This window comes from Ischnura elegans (assembly GCF_921293095.1).
Source record: "Ischnura elegans chromosome 13 unlocalized genomic scaffold, ioIscEleg1.1 SUPER_13_unloc_1, whole genome shotgun sequence".
Lineage (NCBI taxonomy): Eukaryota > Metazoa > Arthropoda > Insecta > Odonata > Coenagrionidae > Ischnura > Ischnura elegans.
The window spans coordinates 10,545,990-10,569,374 of record NW_025791657.1 but is presented as its reverse complement, the minus strand read 5'-3'; the positions used below and the strand labels follow the sequence as shown (position 1 = coordinate 10,569,374).

At 37.5% G+C, this 23,385-nt stretch overlaps 1 protein-coding gene across 1 annotated transcript; it reads left to right on the top strand.

Moving 5' to 3' along the window:
• Positions 1-56: 56 nt before the first annotated feature.
• Positions 57-20,725, top strand: LOC124172052 (oocyte zinc finger protein XlCOF6-like). The gene is made up of 5 exons (XM_046551458.1): positions 57-85; positions 7,473-7,640; positions 11,413-11,532; positions 16,263-16,335; positions 18,633-20,725. The coding sequence occupies exons 2-5, from the start codon at positions 7,584-7,586 to the stop codon at positions 20,528-20,530; spliced, it is 2,148 nt and encodes a 715-aa protein (XP_046407414.1). The 5' UTR covers positions 57-85; positions 7,473-7,583; the 3' UTR covers positions 20,531-20,725.
• The last annotated feature ends 2,660 nt before the right edge of the window (positions 20,726-23,385 follow it).

Sequence of the window (23,385 nt, the reverse complement as noted above, 5' to 3'; positions counted from 1 at the left end):
TGAAGGGAATTATCCTGTGCTGTACACATCAGATCCAACAGGAATTTCAACTGATGTGTCAGATCCATTAGCCACTGATGAATTGGTGAGTTTACTTGTGCCTTGTACAGTTCTATTTTTCTACTGCACAATATCATTCCTTTGTGGAATATTCCCAACACCTCTCAGCAGAAACGGAAACCATTCTCCCTCAGCTGATCAATAATGACCAACTACAGAATAATTTCATGAGTGAGTCATTTAAAATTAATTATTCGTAATAAGGAATGGTTTTCTTTTTGCTAAAGTGACACTTCAAATTTGTTTAATAAGCGAGTGAGCACACTGTCTTCACATTGGTGAGCAGTTATTGTTCTCTTGATTATATAACACAGTTTTCACTTCTGTTCATGACAGAGTAGATGTGTGATTAGGAATTGAGAGTTAAGCGGAGTACTGTTGAGTTTGGAACAGTTTAATTGCATGACCATGACATCATGATGCAGCTGCTAGCACGGTCGAACAACATAGCTTGTTCCTTATGAGAGATTGATATTCACAGGAATCAGATCAGGTTTGGATATTTTGATGAAAGTGAACAGGAGTTTATAACAGGGACTAGGGATTTGTCCTTCTTTACCACTTTTGCATGGGGTGTTGTACGTTTTGCAATTCAAATGGATTACCAAAAGACGTCAAAAGTTAGTGACATGAACTATTTTTTATATACTTTGACTCAATTTTCTGGTGCTGTTGTTCATAGTCTTGAGACTCTTCCACTATGATTTTAATGTTTTGCTTATTGTTGGATATTTATTAGACATTTTTGTACACACTCATCTTATCTTTCATTCCTGGCATAAGGCAGGAATATCCTTCATTTTGGTAAAATGACTGAACTGAGTCCACAGTAGTTTGTTCTATGTTTTTGCCCCTCCTTGGATCTGGTATAGAATTCCATATTCACTAACATTAAATCTGGTGGCTACTTTTTTCGTGCTCAAGTAGGAGCTAGTGTTAGTATCTGAATTATCTCTCCCCGACTGCCTGCTGTCACCAGTTTTTCATTTAGTAACCCCACTAGCACATCCTCTATGCTATCATCACTGCCAGCAATTGGGATTAGCTCTTAAATGCCAGTTTTCTTCAATATGTATGGTGCATGTATTTATCCACTTTTCTCTACATGAATCACGTATCTTTTGTCCCGGAATTTCTTTTAACAGTTTCTAGTATGCTACTTATCATGAATGAAAATGCTGGTGTTACTGTTTGTAGTGATTTACTCCTTTTTTTCCATGAAATTTAAATGGATCACAGCAAAATATTTGATACGTTTTACATTTTTCTAAGAAGTAGGTTTTTTGGTGCTCACAATTACTCAAAAGAAGTCCAGAACTTATTCCATGCCTGTGTTCACTCATTCCTCTTTCCAGTGTACTTAATTCTTCAAATTTTAGGAGATTCACTTAGTGTAGCTAGTTTATGGTACTCTGTACCACTAATTGTAAGTTCTCCTCGACTACAGTTACCAAGCTCTTTATACTGGGCCATTATAAAGACATCAGTCTGAATGATAAATCAATATATGAAAGTGAAAAATTATTGTAAACTGAGATGGAAATAACAAATTTTGTCAAAATATTTTCCTTAAGGTTTACATACCTGGTTTCTAGAGATGGACACAAATATTAACTACAGAACTTATTGGAAAAAAAAACTTGATGTTCACACCGCCAAAGTTGGAGGGCAACTGAGGAAGACAAAGGGCAAACAATAGCTGCATCCTCAGAGAAAAACTGCATTGTACGAATGGTGAAAGTGGCAGGGCTTGTTCAGCTCATTTTCGCTTTCTGTTCAATGAACCCTGTTTAAGTCTAAAATATGTGGTTACATTGTTGCCATATTCCAATGTAATCTGATCTTTTTCTAAGCTCCACTATGAAGTTAAAAAGTATCATTTCTTCAAAGAAGATACAACAACAAGTTAATGTCTTATCCTCATTAAAGGCTTGTCAAGATTAGACAATGTATCTTCTCATATTATTCTTATAATTTGCACATCAATCATAAAGTAAAACATATTCCTATAAGTTTTTGTCAATACAAAATAGAGAACGTTAACTTGTACTGACATGTATCCAGTATTTTGATGTATTCTATAAAGCAATGATCAAGTTATCCCCAGCAATGATGGGTAAGTGCTATGAATTCCTTAAAACATCCTGTTTCAAAAGTATATTTTTCTTATTGGGAGAAAAACAACCTGCACATAAAAAATGGTTTAATGTTGGAACTTATAATGTACAAGATTCATGTCATAAATGTTTACTTAGATAAAGAAAACAGTTAACAGAAGCATTTCATCACACTTGAAGTAGAACCCAACACTGACTGCCAGAGTTGTTAAAATGGATTTATTTTAAATATTTTTTTAACAACAAAACAAGCAAAAAGCCATGAATTTTATTTTTATAGGTGGTGGGCCATACTTTAAGGAATATGTATTTGAAAAAATTATATAGCTTTATTCAAATATTGCCTCAGGTCAAACTTTGATGTTTTATAGAACCATATTTTTGAGGCATAATTTTCTAAAATCTTGTGCAACATTTGAGTTAAGAGAATATCCTATATTCCTTAGGGTATTTTTCAATTACTTTTGGAATCCTCATGACTTTTATGGTATACCTGTAAATTTTTATAGTGAATCGGATGAAAAATATGGCTGAGACAAATTATCTCCCTCTTTAGGTACTATCATTTGCAAAAGTCATGTAAAAAATCGAGCAAATTATAAAGTAGAATATTAATCACATTAGCTTTCTTAATGTTGACAAACAAACGTTTATCACACTATGGCCGAACAAAACCAAGGCTTTGGACTTACTTATCAATGCTACTTTTAGTCTACAGTTGTTAGGGTGTATGCTACGAGGTCATCATTGTTTAGATCTTGTATTTAATCATCCAAATATTATAGTGTCGTCTTTTTTTCTCTACCAAGTTCTCTTGTGCCATTGTTATGACTACATACATTGTTGGTTCATTGGCTCTACAGTATATTGTGTCTCTCACAGTATGCAGTTTTTATCCTATTCCATGCAGAATATCAATTTACATTTAGGTTTCTTCATTCTTAGGATATTTTTCAATCAAGGATTCGAATACGGATCAGAAGAAAATCCTGGATCCGTCCATCCCTGATTAAAAGCATGGTGCTACAGTTGCTATTAGCATCCATACTTTTTCTTTGGCAGAAAAACATTTCTGTAGGTGATTAGAGGGACAGAAAAGGGGCATGTCGATAGACAGAAAAAGGAATGCCTACAAGGAGGTTGTAAATATAACAGACGCCCGATTATCCGGCTGCAGTATCTGTGTTGTGGATTATCCGTGCATGAATTTTACTCTTGCTCAATATTTTTAGCGACCTTTATAAAAAAATAAAATTGGATGCAAAATCATCGGAATAACTTCATTAATACTAGGATACAACAAGCATATTACTTCTGTTAGAATCCCCTTGGATATGGAAGCAATAGCGAGCTAGCTGCATTCACGGGAGTACCGTGTTCCTGTTTTCCAAGCCTTGCAGCGCACCACCGCGCTCCGTGATCATGGATACAAGTCCTGCTGCAATTGCAAGCAGGGAAACTTGTGTGATCGGCGACTACATGGCATGGTGCCTGACAGTGTAATTTCAGACATCGAGCAGTGGTTTTGAAGCATTAGTGCAAACCACTTTTCTGTATCCATGATCACACAGCCACGGATGTATGGTTTTCACTACCAGGCCTTATATGGAGCATTAATAACACGAGCACAACCATGTTATCACTGCTAAAAGGATCGCGAACTGGCGAAGAAAGCTGTAATTGTGTCAGGGAACCACTTTAAAATAGCGGAATTATGTCATTTATAATAATATATTTTGTGTTTTCTGTAAATTATGAAAATAACAATGCATTGAAGTGAAAGTTTGGGTTATCCGTGTTCTCCGATTATTCGTGCCGTCTCTCTTTCCATCATTTGTATGTTCCCTTTTGCGTTTCCTTATGGCTGCATGGATCGCAACCAAAGCAGACAGAAAGGTGCATAGCATGTGCCCGAGCCCCCTAGTGCAACTTTTGGTTGCGTCTTGACATCTTTTGCATTGTTATCTCATTACCCTTTGTTACATCACATCGCACAATTTCTGGTAATCCAGACACGTAGGCACACCTCTTGACACGCTCAAAGATGAATGAAACATTTAAATCCTATATGATCGAGGAGGTTATTAATATCTGGAGGATAAGATATGCATAGGATTAAGTACTATGCAAATGTTAGAGATTTTCTAAAACATTTTTTCCTCCATTAGATATGATGTCTTATCATAATTTAAATGGCGAAAGTAAAATATTCTGCAAAAATCCTCTGGGCTTTAATGGGATAAATGAAAAGTGGAAGTTTTTAAGCGCATGAAAACGTGATGGATAAGTATGAATGCTGGTAAAAGCCCGTGTGACGTCATTTTGGTTTTGGCTGCCACCAAGTGAGGCCATCTTTGTGTGAGGCTATGAGCAGTGCCACGATGCAGGCTGCTAGTTGGTTGCACTTGGCTTGATTAAAGATTATTAATACCCTATCAAACAAAGGAAACTTTCCGGCCACAGGCAATTATAATAGGTGATTAGTAAGAGATGTTTCCCTGAGCTCTGTGCCATATGCATGCGTTATAAACGAGGTTAAAATTGACCGTGAATATTTGTCTAAACAGGGATTTTTAAAACCGAATATGCATTGGTAATCTCAGACAATGTAAAACTCCTATCTACTCGAATAGCACCTAGGTCCCTGTGACGTCATGTGGAGTGGCATTGCATGGCTGCCAATCTGACCTTTTTCAATTGAGGTTAAAATTGACCGTGAACATATGTCTAAACAGGGATTTTTAAAACCAAATAATTTTTATACATATTATGAATACACTAATGGTGGGTAATGAATCACAATCAATGCCTTGCGTTTTCTTTGATGAAGGAAACTACCCTATTGAAGATGCGTTGGAATTTTACTCACAAGGGGAGACCACGTAAACAACATATTTGGGCTTTTCTAACCCTCAATATTAACACTGTTATATGGGTAACATAGGCTCCATTACATCACTATAAACAATTTGCCATGGATGATGTAAAGTGTCCTTGATGCATTGTGTAATAGCTTTGTTTGTTTTCCTTCCAGACACACAGCACAAATATCTTTATCCCTTTCAGCACTCCTCAACCCATTAACAACCTTATCTAATATTTCCATGTTTTCATAACTAAGGTGAGCCCATCTTCTATGCTGAAGTACAGTACTTGAAGTTGCTGTTTAAGTATTCCCTATTCCATGTTTTTCATTGTTTTCTTTCTTAGACATCATTAGTGGCATATTGATTGTGTCAATTCGATTTATTCCTAGAATTCTTGATAATTTACTGGATGTAGTGTACATAGATGAATGGGAGGCAAGCCCTCACGACTGGTTTCCTTTTTTTTTGTTCTATTAATGATGGACATGTTTTCATCATGGGGTTTCTTAAGAGCAGGATGGATGTCCCTTTCACTGTTGAACTTTTTACTTCACTTTGCTATCACAAAAGACTACATAATGTGTAAAAATCGGGTATTTTTGTCCAGTCCCATCTGAGATATGCAGCCTCAAAGTTAACAAAAATTTAAAAAATCCAAATTTTAAAAATTCACAAGCAATTAACGAGTGAGTCGTAAATGCTGATACACTATAAAATGTGTGTGCCCAATGATATCTTACTACAAAAAATATTAACTCTGATAAATTCCTTAATGTTTTTTTTTAATTTCTAAAGAGTGGAATTCTTCAATTTTTGACCTCCTACTTTGGAGACCATTCAGACAAGTAAGATTTGCATGGGGAATTATGGCTATGAAACACTATTGTATGGAAGAAAGTACTGAAAAAAACGATGCCAGTTTCAATCTTGTAGCCTGATGCGGTCCAGGGATAATCAATTTAACGCAAACGTCTTCTAAGGGAAAAAACGCTCCATGATTCAAAACAAAAATGGCCACCACATGTAAGCGGTGTAAAATAAAATTTTTAAAAATCGGTTTTGAACTTCCCTTTTGTGTAGTAAAAACATATTAAAAAGTTAAAAATATTAAAAATGGTTATGCAACCTACCATGGATCACTTCAAATGCATTGACCCTGTATCCATTCTGCCGAAACAATTTTTGAAGGAGTTTCAATACACTGGGTAAGCTCTCTTCATTGGCTATGGTTAAGATGGGCTGAATTAAATTTTCAGCATCCCATTGGATGGGATGGTGATGACTCCGCCCATTCACATAGAGATCTATATGAGTGGGCGTACGGTATACCCGTCTGTCCAGGCATCAGCCATCTTCTTGATGTATTAGAATTTCAGGGAACGGCAGACATCCATTTTTCTTCTTCTCCATCGTGAACTTGATTTTGTGGTTTTTTCTATTCATGTAACTGAGGTTTACTGGTGGGCCCTCGGCCTATCTGGCCAAACAATGAATGTGTCATTCATGTAGCGGTTTCAGTATTTAGGCTGTTGTGGGTCACTGGGTTGTCTTCTCCTCAAAATCCTCCATTAAAAATGTGCTATGGCTGCAGTGATGTTTAGACTATATCCAATGTGGATGCATTCCAGTTGCTCAAAGACTTTTCTATCTTTCATGAATTATGTTGTTATCCATACCAGAAGAAATATTTCTACGATATTGATTTACAAGGGCATACTCAGGAGCTGAAGCATGTGTCCAAATGGAAATCCGTTGTAGAGATAGGTACAGAGCGTCAAAGCTCATCATGGTGTCCCTCTTTTGTTGACCCTGCAGATGAATTGTTGGTCCATCACTCAATGCCCTGAGGACGATGGCAGAGCTAGCCATTGAAACGTTGACTCTTGCTGAACAGGTCACCTGATGACAAGGCCGTAGCTAGAAAATATTTTCGGGGGGATATATGGAATAGTAGACAAACATAAAATATACATATTTATTGTAAACCCTTTAAGGAAAATATAAAAATATTATTATAAAATTGAATTCAGCCTTCCAGGTTTTTTTTGCAGCGACCAAATGAATTAACTCCTTGGTGTCGATGTCAATTCTGCGGTCCCTCAGGAAGCCCATAAGTCACCTACCTCTCTTCTAATTCACAGCACTATTATTTCACACACTGCACTACAACTACACACACTGCACCTACAAATTCCATTAGTTATAATTATTGACTTGAGTCGCATTGGACTACTAGATGTCACTGTGCAGCTACATAATATCGCCGTGTGAGCACCAAGCGAGCATAAAGTATCTATTTAATTTTTTTCATTTTGGGGGGATCAATCCCCCTTGATCCCCGCTCTTGCTACGGCCTTGCCTGATGAGAATGACTCATTTGTTAATTTTGATGTAGGTGACTTGTTTACCACTTTTACTTCCTGCACAGATCATCAAAGAAGAGAAGGCAGCTAATGACAGTGCGGGATCTTCTGCTGGCACAAAAGAATGTATTCGAGATGCGATTGAAGAAACTTCACAGTTTGCATGCTCCGTTCAAATGACTGAAATATACATTCCTGTGCAAGACTGCCAATTACCCAGAGCCAATATTGTGGTAAGTTTTATTCTCATCTAGGAGCAGCATGGCCTTTATTTGAGTAAAATTCTTAGTTGTATGGCAAAATTAGGATTGCGTTGAGTTTATGTATGCATTTGTATGGGATGTCACCCTCAAATGTGCGAGTTTCTGTTAAGCAACTTTTCCAGTTGTACAATATATTGCAAAACCATTGAGATCTTTATCTATTTTCATGTAAATCAATCTTTTTTGTACAACGTCACTATTCTTCTGACAGAAAAGTGTTTCATTCCATTGAGTAATCCAGTGGTGAACTTTATTTTGTCTACTTTCAAGGTAAAAGTCTTTGCTATGTCAGAGAGCCTAAACACGAATCTTTTTCACCTGATTAGATCCTTGTTGTAAAATCCTGCTAATTTTCTCATAGAAAGGTGATGCTTCCCATTCCTTTAATTATGTTTTGCTCTGGTTGAAACCTTGCATCTCTATTAATTCCATTCTTTGAGAGTCCTATTCCAATCACCTCTTTGTTGAGCCGATTCCAATATCCATCTGCATAGATGAAAGATATGGCTTCATTAATCAGAATGGCGTAATTTTTTGCGATACAGTGGTTGGCTACTGTAGATCCCTCTGGGTATCTAAGTCTTATGCAACGTCTGTGCTCTGACATCTTGGTTTAAATAGTTATTCCAGTTTCACCAATCTGTATGTCTCCACACTCATGAGGCGTGCGATAGTAGTCGCCAGAGGTCTTCAACCCTTATATGCATTCGCTGCACCTTAGCGGTGCTCGTCGTTTTAAAATTGGTGTAAAAATTTTCCATTCCGATGGAAAGATGATGATGAAAGATGTAGATGTACGGAGACTCTCGTTAATACGAACAACGTTATTACGAAGTACTCGTTTTTACTGAGAAAATCGTTTGCCTCAACGAAAAGGCCTATCCTAGCTATAAGAAAAGAAACTTTATTACGAAATTTTCGTTTTTACGATATTACGAGCCTCAGTCCCGGTCCTTGCGGTAAAAAAATGAACTTTATTACGAAGTTCCACGCATAAGCTTTAGATCGATATTCACTACGCTAAGTTTTAATAATCACGCCACGTTTAAGTTGTTCTCGTGTACTGTGACCGATAGCGTCATTTATGGTGATTCTTCGCCATTCGCGCAACTTTATACAATAAGCTTCATTCCTGGGGGATCATGGTGACAGACTCATTACTGCTCGTCAATTTGATGTACAGTTAGTGCTCTTCCTACGCACATTCGATTTACGAATTTTCAGGAATGAAAGCATTCAAAAATTTCAAATTTGGAATTTGGTGCCTATTGATTTGGCCGTTGTTACGCCGTGCGGCGTAGAGGAAATCGTACTCTGGGCATAATCTGAACAAAGTATCATTCATTCCGGTGTGAAGTTAAGAACTGACTAGCGTTTCGCCCGTTGGTCCTTGCCGCGGAGAATGATTTTTTCTGCTCCGGCTGCGTTGCACGCCCATTTAGTTCACTTCGTCACAATCGTGAGTTAGCGCATGATTTTTGTGAAGTTTTGCATTGTGCAGGATAACCGTACTCCTCAATGCCTTCCATTCAGTACGACCGGTCCGGTGACGGCGCAATAGGAGGTGCGTATAACCTTTCGCCAGCACGGTTTGCAGCCAATCGCTGTCCCCCAAACGCACCTCACGGTATCGCCTAGTCTTAAAACGTTGTCAAATGCATACAGAGCAGCTAAATAAGCCTGATCCACTAAAACATGCCTTTCCTTCGAATCCCCAAAAACAAATGATTCTTCCGCTGGGTCCTTCACGCTCGTCGTACTTTTCGTCTCCTTTCTTCACGGAAGCCATTATAGGTGTTTCAATTTCTCACCTGGCAACGCTGCCCCTACCTAGCCTATTCTGCCAGTCATCAGACAACTCTCGGCGGCCGGACCGTGGGTTTATCAACTTAGGAACAAGGTCGTGGAATGCATCGAGTTCGTAAATGATACTTACTGTATTCGGGAGGATATCAACCCTCGATAACGTCATGCCGCATGCTGAAACTGAAACGAATTTTCCTGTTTATATATATATTTCCGCGTAATTCAATCGCATTTATCATCCACGGAGTTTTCGACGATTCCTGAAAGAATCGTTCATACGAACTTCGTTATTTAGAATCTCCAAATTTTCGGTCCCGTGAATTCGTAATAACGAGAGTACTGTTTTCACCATTATCAGTAGAAAATTTGTAAATAAACGCTAACTTTGAAAGAAATTAACTAAAAATAAAACACCATCTCTGCGGCACCGTAAATCCTGTGACGTAACTAAATTCGTATATCCATATGAGGGTTAAACTCTGCACTTTGGCTCCGTAGATTTTCAGGATGCATGTGGAATATCTCAATGTTTCCGTTTTTACGAAATGCATGACAATTTTCCAGAAATAGTGGAAAGAAATGAAAGAGCGTAAAGAGAATTGGTGTCAAGACCACCAGCATCTTTCGCCAACATTGAGAATGTTGAAACATCTAGGTTGGTGAAGCTAGAAGAACAAAATATGCAACCCCTGGGTTGCCAGGCGACGATGTTTGCTTGTGTTGCTGAGTCAGCAAGTGTATTAACCCTTTCACTGCCATCGGGCCGATATATCTGCCCTCGCTGGTTGAGCGAAAAATGCCTGGGGCCAATTTATCGGCCCTAATGGGGAGCATGCACAATTTTTTTAAAGTACAGGAATAAGAAGGCCTCTACCTCAAATGTACTTGCCGAAAATTTCGCCTATGAATAATGCTTCTCAGCTGAGTTATGAGTCTTTAAAAATTGATCTTCATCGGCTGCTTGAAAACACGACGTCATCGGAGCGTGACGTCACGGCACGGTATCCACTGATGACACACTAAGGAAGTGGATAGAAAATCGATCTACGAGGACTCAAATGCAAATTCGGTGAAAATAATTGCTGTTGTAAGGACAAAATGCAGACTGTGAATATTTTGGGTTGCCAAGGCGTTGTTGAAATAAATAAAGGGGATTGTTTGGGGAGATTTGGAATGAAAAAAAAAATTAGCCCCCATAAGGGAATCGAGCTAAATTAAACTGATGTATTTTGGTTTCTCATATCCCTCTTGAGTCAATTTGTCCTTTTAGGAACTTCTACACAGCTCAACGAAGATTTTTACTTTGATATCTTGCATTCAAGGCTCTACCACTCTAGGACTCTCTTTAGCGAAGTGAATGGTGTACCGTGCGATGACGTCAGGAGGCGTTTCAGGCCACGTGACTTCAAGCGATATTCGAGCATTTTTAATTAGCAATTACTGACGTTAGCAGAGTACTAGGAGAGTTTTGGCTCATGTATTTGGACTTGTGAGAAAATTTTCTATGCAATGAGACTAACTGTCATGATGAAGAAATTTCATGCATGTTCCCCATTATTTCCTTTTTTTCCTGATTGTGACCTTTTCAATGGCTGTAATTTATGTAAACCCCCATAATCTATCTATGGTTATAAGAGGTAAATATATCTTAAGAATTGGGAAAAATATCTAGACGCATTAAGTAAAAATGAGTTGCTGAAAATTTTTAAATCTGAAATGATGCTAATTTCAGAAAATAGCCTTGGCAGTCTTCGTACATACCAATTGAAATGGCTGGCAGTGAAAGGGCTAAGTTTGGTCATAAGAATCTCAGGCATCCACAGTTTCGATCAGCTTGAGTGGTCTCTGGAATAGAACATGGTTCTATTATTTTGCATTAGAGATGTTATAATTATTGTATAGCTTTTATTGAGTGACACTCAACATTCCCTTTTAGTTTAATGAGAGAGGGGAGGAGGAAGAGCTCCTCAATGAGGACAGTTATCCTGTATTTAACTCACCAAATGCAGTTGGCATCTCAAGTGATGCTGTAGACCCCCTGGAAGTTGATGACGAGGTAAGTGCACTTTTACCATGTTAAGTTTTTCTGTCTCAAAAATTCATTCCTCTCTGGAACTTTCCTGACATCATTCAGTAGAATCACTCATTTTTTGTCTCACATGGTAATGTAAACTGTCCCTTTTGTTCATTACCTACATGTTTGAATTTTGCTCCTGAAGAAGCAGTAAAATGCATATATTTGCCGATGATAATGTTATAAATATATCAAACTAGTGTTTGCTCTGACTTTTAAATTCTGCGTTTGGATTTGAATAATGTTTATCTGGGGAGAAAAGAGGGGTGCATGGGAGTGTTAAAGTGACCTTGGGTTACTCTCGAAATGATCCTCGCTCTCTTTTACTTCTATGACACTTTATTCTTCGCACTTATACAAACGGGACTCTCCAGCCCAAACACTCTCCATGTCCCTCGGCTCACTCGACTCCACTGTCCTTACGACTTCTCGACGCGTCCCCTTGAGCCACCTCAGTTGGTTCACGGTCACTCCTTCAGGGGGCAGCATCTCCCAGGGGCGGGGGGGCACGCTGCCTGGTGTCGTAACAGGAGTTAATCTAAGTAAATCCCACTTAACTCATGGGGCTGGGTCTGTGAAAACTTTGCATGGTTGGCACTTGAAGGAACATGCATCCTTTGCATTCACGGTACCAAGAGCTGACTAGGATAGATGTGAATGGAATATAGAGTTTTGAAGCAGTAGTCGCACTCCAGTGGCCAATCAATCCCAAGGGAAAATTTCATAACTTTACCAATAACTTAACTTTTCCTCCTTCAAAATCTCCTCCTTTCTGCTGAAGCTTCGTTGGTGTGCATTATCACACTTATTGATTCAAAATGATAATTTCATTCTTCTCTTCATACCTCCAGCTTATAATGGCCACTCCAACATTGCTTACCATAATCTGGTGGTAGCTTTAAAAATACTGTTATATGTATAGGTAACCAATCGGGTAGTTTCCTTTATCGTAGAAAAGGTAAGGCATTGGTACAATTCATTACCCACCATTAGTGAATTCATAATATACAAATTATTTCATTTTAGAAATCCCAGTTTAGACGTATGGCAATGGTCCATTTTAACCTGATTTGAAAAAGGCCAGATTGGCACCCATGCGTTGCCAATCCATGTGACATCACTGGGATCTAGTTTTTATATGAGTAGATAAGAGTTTTACAATGTCTGAGATTACCAATGCATGCATGAGGCACAGAGCTCAGGGAAACATGTCTTACAAATCACCTATTTAAACTGGCTGAAGTTGGAAAGTTTTCTTCGTTTGATAAGGTATTAATAATCCTTACTTAAGCCAAGCACTACTAGCTAGCAGGGTACTCTGCTACCTGCTAGCAGCCTGCATCACAGCGGCTCACATATCATCGCCACAAGGCCACCTCACACGATGGCAGCGGGAACCAGAATGAAGTCACGTGGGCTTTTCCCATCATTCATACTTAGCTGTCACATTTTTGCGCACTTGAAAATTTTCACTTCATTTAATCCCAAAAAATAGATATTGTCATATAAAAATCCAAAGGTGTTAAATGCGTACTCCAGAGGTAATAATCTTTCGATTTATAATAGGAAACCACCCTATTCCTGTTTAGATGATGGTGTAGGCCTATGGTGTTACTGACCATGGTTAAGACCGCGGTTGGGTGAACAATTAAGTGAATGATTTTCTTAAATAAATATGGCGTCCCCTAGTTGTGTATACAGTGAGTCCTCGTCTACGTCACCCCGTTTAACGTCATTTCGCAATAACGTCACGAAAATTTTGAGACCGTCATTCGTTTATTGCACCTTTGCTTCGCGATAACGTCAGGTCTGGTCGGGTCTTTTAAATTTCGCGCGAGAAAAAATGCGAAGCGGCGGGCATTGCAAGTTGTTCGTTTTGTGGGCGGTAATGCAGTCAGTCTAAACGAAGTGTAAAACGGTGTGTTTATTGTCAATTTCGATAACGTTTATAGCAAATTATATGCTAAATGAATTATTAGGTAGGCGTGCAAATGTTAAGTGCGTAAATGTCAAGTAAAGTTTTAGCAAATTTTACTTCACATAACAGTTTTCTGGAACCTGAAAAGTGATTTCTAGGAATTTTTCCTTGTAGAACACGGAGTCACTTTTTCGCCGTGTTCTCAATAATATTGTTTCCTGTAACTGCGACAATGTTTCCGCGATGATGATGCCCAGGTGACCACCATAGCGAAGCCGAAAAAACAAACGCGGGAAGATACAAAAATGGAAAAGGATGTACGTCGCTGCTGGTATTGCCGTCAATGAAGACAGGGACTTGTGTTTATGCCATAGTTTGGCATTCCCATCGTAAGAAATGGCCCAAATATGATACGCTACCATTTTTTCGCGTAGAAATTGTGAGGTCTAGGAGGCGATATTCCCTTTTTACATTGTTTTTTATGGGATATTGTGCTTCGATTAAAGTCATTTTGTTTATCGTCACATTTTTCAGGAATGGTAAGTGATGTTAAACGAGGACTCACTGTAGGTCCAAAAATGAAGAATTGTTGCTTCGTTTACACAGATATTTACTTAACAAAAGGATTTGCCTGTACCAAACTATAGCCTTTATTCTTTGCAGCACAGGAATTATTACTGTTGAATAAAAACTTTTGGGCTATGTCACGCATAAATTACTGGGATGACCCAACATAACCCACCGATTCTGGTCGCTTTCTCAAGGGAGTCTGATGTGTACTCACAGAAGTAATGAAGAATCAGGAATTATAACCTTTGTAGGGTTGGTAATGTTATTAAGGTATATCGCTTCCATGGACAGTGGCTACTTTTCCATTGGGTAATGGAATTACTATCTGCTATAAAAGTAAATCTACACTCGGTATGAATCATTAGAAAATGAAGTCAACATAAAAACTGTATAAATGATTACATGAATGGCACAGTATTTAAGGCACAGTTATTCAATTTAGAATGAGAGTTATTCAAAAACTGTCTCATTGTTGAAAGAAATTACTAAGTGTTCATCGCTGTATGTGTGGACTCGCTTTGCTCGCTGGGGGGGCTCTGCCCCCCCTAGGCCCCCCCGAAAAAGGCCTGCGGCCTGTTATGCTCACTGTGGGAGGTCTTACACTTTTTGTTTGCTACTTGTTACTTAAGGATCGTTTACTTTTAAGCTGGCTAGCTTAGGTATAAGCAATATTTCCACTTTCACGTAAAACGAGCGCATGGTACGTAGGCTACAATATGAATGCAAATATTTATAAAGAGAAACGTTTTTCTGAGGGGCTAAAAAAGTAAAATAAATTTCTAAGAGTTTCTCTAACTTATTCAATTCAAATACAGAAAACGTTGAGACCACGTTCCACTGTGACACCCAATGCATACGTAATATCATAACATAACGACTTTACGTATTACAATGAAAAATGCGTTTATTAATTATTTTCCACAAAACTCAACCAAATTCTTGACATACGAATAACATGTAACAGCTGTTCCCCTTTGTAAGCGAATTACGTAGGGACTGAATATCAATATCTAGAACAAATGCGCCTTAGTATGAATTGTGGCTAGTATGACGAATTTTATCGAAATATTATTTATCGTGATCGCGAATGATTTCACTTCAGAAATACCTCTATTTAAAGTTTTAATGAATCGGGATACACAAATATCTCAGCTTTAATATCCAACACAATGCGCAATAAATCTGGTGAGTGACGGATCACAGCCTTTGGTATACAAGACATTGTGAATGTCACGATTTCGATAATTTTCACAGTTGAATAACTTAGTCACTCAAGGAAACGTGATTTTTGCAAGACAAATAATTGAATAAGAAATACCTTTATTTGCACTTATCTTCCATATTGTATTATTCACTGCCTATTCACTCCTTCAGCTCACGGATAACATTGTACATTAAAAAGGACATTAACGGAAAAAAGAACGTAAACAAAAATAAAAAGTTATCACCATCACAAAAAATGAATATATAATAATTTTTACCAACCTTTATTATGTAAGACTTGTTTAAAAGTCTTTCTACTACAATCATGTATCGCCAACAAGATACGAACTATAGTCAACAGCATGAATCATATTTCTAAAATGGCATTTAGTGCACTTGTTAACTTTGAAAGTAATAACCACCACACTTTCGATGTAATATGCCAAAAACAACAACTAACTTCCTACCTTATATTCCTCCACTTTTGATTGGAATGCGCTTTCATTTAAACAGATGTTTGTTCTTGTGGAAAGAAGACGCAAAAAATAGAGACTTCCAAATATTATTTTCCTTATTTCCTTCCTTATATTTATCAGTTTTTCGTTTTAATTCCTTTATCTTCTTTCCCAATTTAGCTCCTCTTGTTTGCATAAACAAATATGTTGCTATGATTGTTCGTTTGTATGACTTCCGCGCCGCCATTGGAATTTGGTGGCCATTTTTTGAACTAATCCCTAGACTCACTTTTAATTGAATAGACGGATAAATTATTGTAAATTTAGTGTTTTCATAATTTTTCCTGGGGTTTCATACAATTTTAGAGGGGGTCTTCATTAGACTTATTGCCGTATCTCGTCTCGTTCACCCCAAACATTTGTATAGGTGAGTGAATGAATGAATGAGTGGAATAAGGAGCTTCATGATACATAGATGATAGTTCTATATTGTAAAAGAATCGTTTATGAAAATAATACTGATTCTTATGTACATTCATGATTAATGAGTTGATTCCTACTTTCAGCCTTTGTTTACAGAGGACAAAAAACTGATGGGTAATTCTGAAATGACCAATGACACTATGACTGAGGCTATAGGTGAGTAAACTCTAGGTCTTGCAAATATATGCGTAGAGAGGTTGTTGTAACTTTTTTGAAGGATGAAGAACCTAAGTTAGTCATCCATGCGTAACTTTTGCTTAATTTAGTTTATATGTCACTTAAATATGAGAGAACATTTATCTTTACATTTTTGTGGTCTGGATTTCTAATAATATGAAGTGTAATGTATTCTATAGAAATATTATAATTTCCTTCAACATTTATTTATAGTATAAGTCCTTTTAATGTAAAATATTTTGTTCTGCTGAAGTTCATTGATTATTCCCTAAGATTGGCTACTAAAATTTCATTTATATTTAGTGACATACTTCATTTATGGCAGTGAAAGATTCATATGAAGTCTCCACTCTAGTTCAGTCACTGAACTTCCACAAATGAGTTCTTTATGACTGGTGTTATAGACAAAAATTTCTAATTATTAATGATCCATTACGGGGGCTTAGCATGAGGTACCAGTGCCTGTACACTGAAGTCTGTATTTGTATAAAACCTGTGGGTGGAATTCGGTGAAATGACTGTATGAAATCGTTACAGACTTCTTTTGGTAGAAATGTGATGTGTCCATGTTGAAATACAACACCAGTAGTATTTTTCACCCATTTATGCACTACTCCACTGCCTATTTTTTGCCTAGTTTTGACACTCAGATGTCATTCTGAATTATTTCTCGCCTGTGTCTACAGAAGGAAAACGTTTTCTGTGCTATGGGTAGCATAAGAATATTTGAAACCTCACTGTGCGGAGTTTTTTTTGGGGTTGAGTTACCCTGGTTTTCTTTTTCTAGGAGAAAACCAGGGTACATATTAATATTATTTATATTATTAAAACCATGGTATATTATTAATATTATTTAAGCATTGTTGTATATTAAATAGATTTCTAGCATTAATTACAGCCAAATTAATGATCACAAGTTACTGAGAATGCAAGGCCAGAAGTGGTATAAGCATATCGAATTTATAAAATTAGCATGGACTTTGGAACCAACTCTTTCTTATTCATTTATTTTTGTGGGCTTGGCAACTGTGCCTGGTTAGGTTTAACAGTGAATCATGTCAGAAATACTTTGTAACAGAAAGTAGGTAGATATATTATGGATTTCAGAAGTAAACGCCAGAAGACAAATCAATGCAGCTAAGATGCAGCACAACTCAATTTTAATAACTTATGTGTAGCAGCTTGCTGTTATTGATAAAAAATTATAACCCCTAACATTTCAATTTACTTATATGTGGATCTCATCAGGAAATTGATCAGGAAATGATTTAGATGGATATAGTAGTCAACCTGGAAAAATGTAATCGCTACCCTTATAACTTTTCTTACTGTTATCCTCGAATGGACAAAAGGAGGAAGTTATTTAATTTTTAACAATTTTTTTTACTCAGACATACCTCTGATTGTGAACTAGACTTGATTCATGGTTGATGTATTTCTTCTTTTTCAACAAAAATGTGCTGTGAATTTCGAAATAAAAATGCATGAATTGTGGCCTCTTCCATGGCATATGAGATATCAATTGCTAAGTAATTTATGAAAAATATTTACTTATTGATGTCAAAAGTAGTAGGTGCTAAAAGTAAAATGACATTGAAAAATCGGTAGCAATTTGAACATTCAAGAAATTATATTCCTTAAAGATAATGATAATTGTTGTTCTCTCACATAGGAGGATAAGGGCAACAGTATTTTTTCTTCAAGTATTTTCAAAAGAAAATTTTATGCCATTTTAAATATATACTTAAGGAACATTATGATGTGTATAATCCATAACCAATGAACACGCGTTTTTGTCATTTAAATATTTTTTTAAAAGGGCATGATTTCGTTTTTCTTCTACAATTTTCAAGCTTGATATGACATAATTTTTGATGCTTGACTTTTCATTTTGGACAAAATTATAGCAATATTGAAATGTCCAAAAAAGACCGACATCTGATCTACTTGCATTGGAGTGAAAGGAAAACATTCTTTCTTTAAGTTTTCCTAAATGAAATATTATTGTCATTTTAAATGTCAGCTTTTGGAACATTACAATATGCACAACATAAAATTACTGAATACACATTTGTCTTTCGAATGAACAACTTTTTATAGGGGATGATTTCTTTTTTCATCAACAATTTCAAGATATTAATTATTATGGATGCGTGCCTTTCCTTAAGGAATAGGTATAGGAATATGTTTAGGAAGGAATAGGTTCCTCTCTATCAAATGGTTTAAAAAAAATTAGATCTGTGAGTCCTAGATTGTAATATGATTTTCTTTTCTAGGGCTGTCAACTCCTGACCAAGTGCTGGTAGAAACAACACCAACTTCATACCTGCTGGCAGAAAGAAATGTATGGAATGACCTTAACGATGACTGTATTGGTTCATCAGCCTCTGTGACACACATTCAATCAAAGACTGTGGCATCCCCATGTTGGGATGGAACGAGTGTGATGGACAAAGATTTGAAAGAAGGCATTGCCCATCATGCTGACAAGGTACTGTCTAACTCAATTCCTGATGATGGACACAGTTATATGAAACACATTCCAGCATCTAGAAACAGTGGAAATGGAGTCACAATGAATGTTTTTGGGGGTAGAGGTGACGCACCAAATATCACTGATAGCCTTAGGTTAATCAGAGTAGGTGAAACCAGAAGAAGTGGAGTTGAGGCGGTCAGGGGAGACAATGAAGCGATAAGTAATCGCTTCTTTAAAAGTCCTAGAAATGGTAAAAATTCAAACGAAAACTTAAATTATTGCTCCCACTGCAGATATGGATTCAACACCAATGATGATCTGATCAAACACATGGAAATTCATTCTGGTACCAGCAATTTGGATCCTAATGATGAATTATGTATGGGAAAAGATGAGTCTTTCACAGTCCCCGCATCAAGAGAAGAAAGTAATAATTCTTGTGAGTCGTCCACCTCGGAGACATTGACAGGATTGAAAAGGAAAATACGAGGGCCGATGCAAAAAGTAAATACGCCTGTTTTAGAAATCTGTGGTGGAATTGGAGAGAGGAAAACTGCGGAACGAGTGGGAAGTTCTGATGGGGATGGGAAACCATACACGAAGAATATGTCCCCAGAGTCCACCACCTCTTGCGCGAGAAACCTCAGAAATGATGTACTAGAAGGCGCAAAAGGAGGGCCTTTCAATTGCAGCATCTGCAACAAGTCGTTCACGCTGAGAAGCAGTCTTAGCAATCACATGCGTTCGCACAAAGAAAGAAAACGTTATCTGTGTACGATCTGCAGCAAGTCTTTCGCTTCGAAGTCTCGCATAACTAAACACTTGCGCACACATATGGAAGAGAAGCCTTTTTCATGTAGTGATTGCATGAAGTCTTTTTCTCTTAAAGGAACCCTCATGACGCATTTGCGCACCCACACGGGGGAGAAGCCCTATTCGTGCAATTATTGTGCGAAGGCTTTCGCTAGAAAGGCGAAACTCATCCTACACTCGCGTGTACACACAGGCAAGAGACCGTTTACATGCGAGATTTGCAGCAAGTCTTTTGCCTCGAAGTCTCACATTACTCAACACATGCGCACGCACACGGAAGAGAAGCCTTTTTCATGTAGTGATTGCATGAAGTCTTTCTCTATTAAAGGCAACCTCATGAAACATTTGCGCACCCACACAGGGGAGAAGCCCTTTTCGTGCAATTATTGTGCAAAGAATTTCACTAGAAAGGACAAACTCGTCCAACACTCGCGTGTACACACAGGGGAGAAGCCTTTTTCATGTAATTATTGCTCAAAGACTTTCACTGGAAAGGACAATCTCATCCAACACTTGCGTGTACACATAGGCAAGAGACCGTTTACATGCGAGATTTGCAGCAAGTCTTTTACCTCTAAGTCTAACATTACTCAACACATGCGCACGCACACGGAAGAGAAACCATTTTCATGCAGTGATTGCACAAAGTCTTTCTCTCTTAAAGGCAACCTCATGAAACATTTGCGCACCCACACAGGGGAGAAGCCCTTTTCGTGCAATTATTGTGCAAAGAATTTCACTAGAAAGGAGAAACTCATCCTACACTCACGTGTACACACAGGAGAGAAGCCCTTTTCGTGCAATTATTGCGCAAAGACTTTCACTAGAAAGGACAAACTCATCCAACACTCGCGTGTACACACAGGAGAGAAGCATTTTTCGTGAAATTATTGCGCAAAGACTTTCCCCAGAAAGGACAAACTCGTCCAACACACGCATACGCACACAGGATAGAAATCTTTTTCATGTTGTCATTGCACTAAATCTTTCAATAGAAAATAAAGTCTCATCGGACACTTCCCTACCTTGGTTTGACAAGGTTTCATTTTTGCAAAATTTGGTGTTTTCACTCAAGATACTAAGTTTATGTTTCTCTATGTGTTGCACCGGTTTTATTCCTCTATGTAAAATAATAACAGATTAAGAACAGTGACAAAGTTCCAACTGCAAGGAAAAAAAACTAATATTTTGTGTGACAAGTTTCTAACTGCATTTTACTTATTTTATTACTCATATAAACATAAAAATATAAAATAAATAACATATTTTCTGAAAGTAATAATTACTAGTATATCTAGCGGATCACTAGTGTATTGCCAAAAATCAAAAATAAATTCCTATTAATAATAGAAATAGAGCAGTTTAAAACTTTGACAAGGTTTTTCTCAAAACCAACTGATGGTCAGTTAGAAACTTGTCAAACCAAGGTAGCGAGATGCGTACATACAGTGGCAAGAGATCGTTTACTCGCAAGATTTGCAGCAAGTTTAAGATTTGCAGCACTTTGAGTTCTTCCCTCACCAATCACGTGCAAAAACTCTCAAGAGAGAAACCTTTTTTGTAAAAATGCGCAAATAGTATCCGCGAATGCTCAAATGCTAGAAAGTATTCGATATTCGAGATCTAGAATAATTATGCTAGAGGTAAAATCTGGAATGCCTTGAATTTTGTGACATACACTGACGCACGCACGTCTTTGGTAGTTTACTCAGAAAATTGTGGAGAACTCTAGTCGTTTAGTGCATGCAGTGCCGTTTACAGGCAAGTTGACGAAATACATCAAATTCGCGGATTAGAGCGGTGAAAAGAGTTTGACGTGGGAACCGAAAATGATCGAGTGAAAAAATCGGAAAATCCCCGGTTTCCCCCACCAGGAGAACCTCGATGCGATAGTGAGATAGTAACTACATAGCACTATTCCCAAAATCCGCTACCCCTTCCATCCATCAGCCATCGGCCCCTTCACCGATGCTTTCCTCCTCTCCAAAATCAAACAAAAGGCCCCAGCTCGCACAGGGTTCATATCACGAAGACCCTATATCAAAAGCTTCAAAAGAATATATGAAGTTACAGGAGAATAATAGAATAATGCCTAACCCTTTCCCTCTTTTTCCCCACTGACCTTTTTCTGCCTACCTGCTTCAAAGTTCCCTATTTCTGGAGGTCAACTGCTGCGTGAGTTATCTGCTAGCCCAAAAGGTGTCAAACAATGACTTTCGGTAATTGATATTACACCTTTATTGGATTGAAATAATAGTAATGTGTGCATAATGTAAAAAAAGAATAAGACCAAACACGACATATTTCTTACTTTATTTAAGAATTTTACGTAAAGAAATACATGTCAAAATACGACGAAGACTTTGCATTGTAGCGAAACTCGATATCCTTGCAGCTGAGCTTCTGGGAAGTTGATGAGGTATTTTTTTTGCAAATATATATCAAGTTACAATTTATGAGTTATGCTATAAATCTATTGTTACAGTTACAGATGAAGGGATATTTTTCTCAGTATATTTGGTTTCTCTCTGCTAGCAATTCAAATTCATCTGCTTATCTTGTGAGAACTTCCAAAGATCGACTGAAATTAATTGATGAAGAAAGCCTGGTGGAGAAGCATGTTTGTTTTTCAAAATGCCTCGGCTTGTCTGCTAGCACTTGACAGTAGGAGTCAGGGCAAAGTGATCTACCTGTTGAAAATAAGAAGTTGGATGAAGCCGAGTATCAGATGGGCGAGCCACTGAAATGGCGTTTGGTGGATAAGAATGTATACATCAGACAGAAATCCATGGTAGTATTTTAAATGCCGAGATGGCATGCAATCATTTCTTGCGAGGTGGTGTCTCCTTTGGATATTTGAAAGAGATGTTAGTCGAATCAACTATATGCCCAAATTGTTTCCATAAAATTAAAATATTCCATTAATCAGCTGAATTCCTGTTTGAATCCTCTAATGGAAATCACAATTCGCGATTCCAGCCCGGAAGACGCCAACTACCGGCGAAAAATGTAAGCAGCGCGATGGTGATGGAGTGGACTGTTTACGTGTAATTCATGTGCCGAATATAGGCTGCGTAGTGCCTTATAGTAATCCCTGGCGCCTGTTGGCTTCTTTCCTGACAATTATCCCTCTTTAATAGATCTTTCGCTTATCTCACATTTCAGTGATACCTCCAAAACTGTACATTTTATGTAACTCTTAACTGTAACGTAACTGAATTTTCTGTTCTCACAACTCAGCCTCTCACGTATTCGAACTGCGCTTGCAGTCATTTCCATTATTTTTTCTCGGAAATTAACTGTAATAACCTCTTAATAAGTCTAAAGTATTTATAGTTTAATTCCTTTCATTCCTCCTTCTTTATTTTACTTTCGTCGTACATTTCATATGTATCCTATATTTCATTCAAGAGGAAAATGATCGGCAAGGTGATTGTCTCTCGGCGTCATGGACGCGTTTTTTGGTGGAAATTCTTCTTCAAGAAATATTATTTAGGGAGAATGTGTCCTCTACGCTAGGCGTAGGTATAGTTCCTGTTGGCGCTAAGGTGAAGAGAGAGGATCGCGATCCAAAACACATTCATTGTATTTTGATATCCTAATTGGAGACATGGTGCAGTGAGTGAAGTTGAAATAGTTCATTAGATTAATAAATTTTCTTACTTGATAACGTTCTTCGTTTGAGAACTCAGTGTTAACTTCACCTCATAAAATCAAAGATTCCTTATAGTTTTCAGCAC

Coding starts and splice junctions, on each gene's coding strand:
- LOC124172052 (XM_046551458.1), top strand. CDS start 7,584: ATGACTGAAATATACATTCCTGTGCAAGACTGCCAATTACCCAGAGCC. Junction 7,641..11,412: donor TACCCAGAGCCAATATTGTG/GTAAGTTTTATT, acceptor ATTCCCTTTTAG/TTTAATGAGAGAGGGGAGGA. Junction 11,533..16,262: donor CCCTGGAAGTTGATGACGAG/GTAAGTGCACTT, acceptor TCCTACTTTCAG/CCTTTGTTTACAGAGGACAA.